Source organism: Cibotium barometz, chromosome 3, assembly GCF_041138505.1.
Source record: "Cibotium barometz isolate CiBa-2024 chromosome 3, ASM4113850v1, whole genome shotgun sequence".
In the NCBI taxonomy this organism is placed as follows: Eukaryota; Viridiplantae; Streptophyta; class Polypodiopsida; order Cyatheales; family Cibotiaceae; genus Cibotium; species Cibotium barometz.
The window spans coordinates 45,074,518-45,079,784 of NC_141048.1; the positions used below are offsets into that span (position 1 = coordinate 45,074,518).

At 43.1% G+C, this 5,267-nt stretch overlaps 1 protein-coding gene across 1 annotated transcript; it reads right to left on the minus strand.

Moving 5' to 3' along the window:
• Positions 1-236: 236 nt before the first annotated feature.
• Positions 237-4,032, minus strand: LOC147640127 (pentatricopeptide repeat-containing protein At1g03540-like). Its single transcript, XM_086777389.1, has one exon. It carries the CDS (start codon positions 3,942-3,944, stop codon positions 1,455-1,457), a length of 2,490 nt encoding a protein of 829 aa, XP_086633515.1. The 5' UTR covers positions 3,945-4,032; the 3' UTR covers positions 237-1,454.
• Positions 4,033-5,267: the final 1,235 nt, after the last annotated feature.

Consider the following 5,267-nt stretch of genomic DNA (forward strand, 5'->3'; position numbering starts at 1 on the left):
CCACATTTATGCGGCCTGTTAGCTTGTTAAAAGGTGACCACATCTTTCAAGCCTCCATCTTGCTTAGGAAGAAAAAAACAAGGCCTCCAAATACATAGGGTGCACAATGTTGTTTGTCTGAGAGAGAGAGAGAGAGATTCCTGTGTTTCACAACTCCTTGTTGACATCTCCTGTCAAAGAAGATTCATCAGTACACATCCTTTGTTAATGTTAAGCAGAATAAAAGTAATAAGCTCAGAAATCCACTCGCCCTGGGAAGCATTCAACATTGTCTTTTTAAAACGTTCAACAGATGGGGGAGTTGCAATCCACTCGCCCTGGAAAGTGTTCAACAGCCTTTACTGGCTACTACAATGCCTTGTTATGAATGCTTGGAAGCTGGTATAATAACCATGCTTAAAAACAATCCACACTAGCCCTACAGAGTGGTAACAGAGAAAGGGGAGGAATGGTTGCAACATGCCTTGTTTAAATTGGCAATTCTCCCCTTCCAGCGTGGACCATCATCAATAATGGCCCATTTGTCACTCTTCTAAGCTTTAATGCCATGTCCTTCAAAGGGGGGTTAAGCCTTCACAAGAAGTGTGGTTGAAAAATTCACCTTCATAGAAGGGCTAGGTACTTGAAAATCCATAATGTGTCCTGACTCCTGTGCCTACGAAATTGGTCTTTGTGGCATTGCCAACAGCCACAATAAGAATGAAGATTGGGCCAAAAAGGCTTCTAGGTATAAAAACAGCTTTGGAATGTGGTTCGAAAGTTTAGGATGGAGAAGCCTGGCTCCAAAAGGTGCAGGCCAAGGTTTGACCCTGGCATGGTAAGAGCGTATAAGGTTTTCAAGGGCATCTGTCCATTTTTTATCCGCAATCTTTACCTTCACAAGAAATGGTCTAAAAGGTGAACACATTTAGGCAGCCCAAAAGCTATGGTCCATTTATCTGAAGAGCCAAAAGGAGCTTCTTCCGTGAAGGTGAAATGTTGGCATTTCTTCAACAGTTGTATGCTTGTACCAGGCCACAGAGATGTTCCTGTGGAGTGCGGGCTGTTGAAGACCTAGTTTTCACAGCTGATTTCAAACCTTTTTTTACAGGAGATTGATGGGATAAGTATGGAAAAGATTGCTATTGCTATCTACCCAAATTTCCAAACTGACACATGTAGCTCTTTCAGCACAGTGACCCAATTTAATGGTGGGCAAGAGGGGACAAAAAGGTGCACAAAGTCCAGTTTTGGGTCATGAATTCAGCAAATCCTGGGAGGGCACGTCAGCAAAAATGTAACACTTGGGAGAGTGCGATGATGGCTGTACATCCCAACAAAGATGAAGGTACATCTGCCATCGTTTTGGAGGTGCCACTTTATTGGCCCCTCTACCCTAGGCTCTAGCTGGCAGTCTTCCACCATGTGCAGTCAAGCTTTCTGAGCCCCTTCTTGTCTAGAAGTTATCCCCCTCTTTAGCTGGCCATAAGGTGTTCCAGCTGTGGAATATTGCACTGTAGTGTCATAAATGAGTGCACCTCCAACCACCTTTGACCAGGATTTCCCCACGCACCTACTTTCTGCCTAGACGTATCCACCTGGCTGGCAGAGTCAAACATCCCAGCATCCGCATAGATGTTAGACATCAAGACATATGCAGCAGCCTCCTTGGGCTGTAGCTGGACTGCACAATCAAATGCAAATTTTCCCATCTCCACATTGCCATGAGTTCGACATGCAGCCAGCAAACACAACCAAAGAGCCACATCAGGTTGCACATGCATTCTTGACAGCATGCCTTTCAACCTTCTGAAGTCTCCTGCACGCCCAAGAAGGTCAAACAAGCTGACAAAATGCTTAACCTCTGAAGATAAGCCATAGTCCCTGCTCATCAGTTCAAAATACTCAACTCCTTTGTCCACAAGGCCATCATGACTGCAAGCTGAGAGAAGGGACAGAAATGTGACTCTATCTGGCTTGATACCAGCCAGCTGCATAGCCTCAAACTTATGCAAGATTACTGCAGAGTTTCCTTCTCTGCAATAACCAGCAATCAATGTACTCCAGATAACCATATCAGGCTTATGCAATGCATCGAAAACTGCCTGTGCATCCACCATGCTTGCACAGCTCCCATAAGCATGAATGAGAGCTGCAAGGAGAAGACTCAGATGACATCCTGCAGTGATGATACTGAAATGAATCTCTCCACAGACATCCACATTCCCCGTCTCACTGCAGGCTTGCAAGACGCAGACAAGTGTGACGTCGCCCAAGCTTACATCTTCCCCTTGCATTTGTTTATACAGCTTTAAGGCTTTCTCTCCTTGTCCCTGGTCAACATATGCTGAGAGCATTGCATTCCATGCCACATTGTCACGCTGTGTCAGACCACTGAACACGTTCTCAGCTTCCACAATGTCCCCACATTTACTGTACATAGTGACAAGGGAGCTAGCAACAAAGACATTTGAATCAAAGCGCTTCCTCCGGGCATCAGCATGTAATGACCGGCCAGCTCTCAAAGACTGTATTTTGATTGTTTGACCTTCCACTATGGTAGCTTCTTCCTTGTCTGCAACAATGCAACATGCTTGAAGGGCCATTACGAAAGTTTGCTCATCAGGGCTTGTTCCTTCGTCTTGCATTTGTCCATAGAGCTTTAGAACTTTCTCTCCTTGACCTTGCATGACATATGCTGACAGCAATGAAGTCCATGACACAACATCATGTTGAGACAATCCACGGAAAACATCCTCTGCTTCCACAATGCCCCCACATTTGCCATACATATTGACAAGGGAGCTACCAACGAAAGCATGTGATTGGAAGTCCATCCTCTTGAGATCAGCATGTAAACCTTTGCCAATTTTTAAAGACTGCTCTTTAATTGTTTGCCCTTTCACAACAACAGCTGCTTCCTTCTCTGCAAGCAATGAGCATGCTTGGAGGGCGATAACAAAGGTGGCCTCTTTGGAACTCAAGCCCTCCTGCTTCATTTGCTCATACAGTTCTAAGGCCCTTTCTTCTTGACCTTGATCAACATACGCCGAGAGCATTGCATTCCAGGACACAACATTGCGATGCAACAACCCAACAAACACATTCTCCGCTTCCGTAATGTCCCCACATTTTCCATACATGCTCACAAGGGTGCTACCGACAAAGACGTCAGAATCAAAACCTTTTCTTCTGGCATCAGCATGCAACGCCTTGCCCACTTTCAAGTTACGTATGCTACCGCATGCCTTGAGGAGGCTTACAAAGGTGAACTCATTGGCCTCTACATCTTCGTCTCTCATGGACCGATACAATTCTAGGGCTTTTTGACCTTTACCAGAATCAGCATAAGCAGTAATCACGGCGGTCCAAGAGTAAACAGTCCTACGGGGCAAACTCTCAAATAACTGAAGAGCATCTTCAAGCCCGCCACACTTGACCAGGGTGATGACTAGGTATTCACCAAGGAAGGTTGAGAGTTCACACCTATAACGGACCAAATGTGCATGCACTTGTTTGGTCTGGGCCAGGGCTTTCTTTTTGCTGCAAGCTTTCAAGAGGTAGTGATAGTCATTTTCACATGGCATGATGCCATGGTCCTCCATGTGTGAAAGGACATCCATGGCTCTGTGCAGTTGTCCGTGCGCACATAGGGTTTGGAGTTCATGACCTAATACCGCAGAGGATTTGTAGGGCGTACCTGGGCGGCCGGCCATTTGCTGATGATTGGCACCATCTAGGGTAGCTATCAGAGCGTCTACCCACGCAGGCTTATTCGGATCGTCCAGCCATGGCGGCACTCTTGAGTTCTGAGGGATTTTAGGGCTTCTCTTGCTATGCCTGTTGTCGGAGGAGAGAGCATCCCACGTGCTGTAGTGCCTGCTGCTCGCTGTGAGAGAATGATGCTTCTTCCTGCCTGTTGTTGAACTGCTTGCAAAACGGCGAGGAAGGTGTAGTGCCCCCATAGAGGCGTTGGCTTTGAGAGCACAGCCATCAACCAGCACACGAAATGAAAATGTCTCTAATCTAAATCTGCACTAAGTTGGGTTAACATGATCTAATCACATAAGAAACCTCTTAATGATGTTCTATCCCTCGGGCAAGAGATACTCTTACATGCATAAAAACACATACATGCCTACATTGTAATTACATAGATACACAAACATTATTTAAGTGAATTGAATGAGACTTAGAATACTTGTTTTCCTCTGCTGTCAACTACTCATCTTTGCACAAACTTCTCAACACTCGAGCAAGAACAACCTCCAATAGCATATTCACATATTTGTTATCTCTATGTCACTAATTATGATTACTTGAATAAATCGTCTCAAAAAAATGTAGCCAAAAAAATAACCAAAAATATCATTCCTCATGAGCCACATTAAATAGTGTCAAGTTTTTAAATAGCACAAAACACTCCATAGAGCTCCATCATCATTGACCAGCAAATAAGTAAATTTATAAGTCATATTTATGTAGCTCTTTACTTTTGTTCATCTCGTTAAGAAAAGTGTTGTGACGAACCTTCAGAAGAGTCTTCAAGCAAGCGGGTGCCTTCTCCTTGGAGGCGTGTAATCATCATGTGGACCTACCCAACCAATATTTCAAGAAAATTAATGTTAACGATTGTAAGACTTTAATATTTAGGATGAAAAAATTTATTGAAATTTAAACCTTACTACTAGCTAAGGGAGGTGTATGTATAGGCGACGCGATAGGCCTATAAATCTTGAATCCAAAGGCACCATATTATCCAGAGCCCATACATTGAAGATTTATGTTTGCAGGCCCTCGGTAGTCCATAAACATGACAATAACATGGAGCTGATCAGCGATGATTTACAGGCCCAAATTGTATAGTCCAAGGATGCCAAATCTTTTTATCCAAAGGTCTCGTCCATACAACCCTAACAACAATCTTGGTTCAAAAGAATAAAGATATTCCTTGTTTAAAAAATAAATCACTAAAAAAATACACAAAAAAGTGTTGACATATACCAAAAAATAAATGTGTAGAATGTAAATTTTCATACCGTAAAACACTTGTACACTCTAAGAGATCGATTAACAATGATGCACTTGCTTGCTCTTCCCACATAGGAGGATCTATAATATATAAACAATAAGGATTATTAGCTTATAGAAAACAATGAGAACCATACTGTAGCAAATAATATACTGTAGCAAATAATATGAAAGAATGATTAATTTGATTAATTAATACCTTGGATTTGTTGTCCCTCACCAAATAGAAATGTGAACGTTCACCTTGTTGATGACAT

Bases quoted from the DNA above. Each gene is read 5' to 3' on its own strand.
- LOC147640127 (XM_086777389.1), bottom strand. From the start codon at position 3,944: ATGGGGGCACTACACCTTCCTCGCCGTTTTGCAAGCAGTTCAACAACA.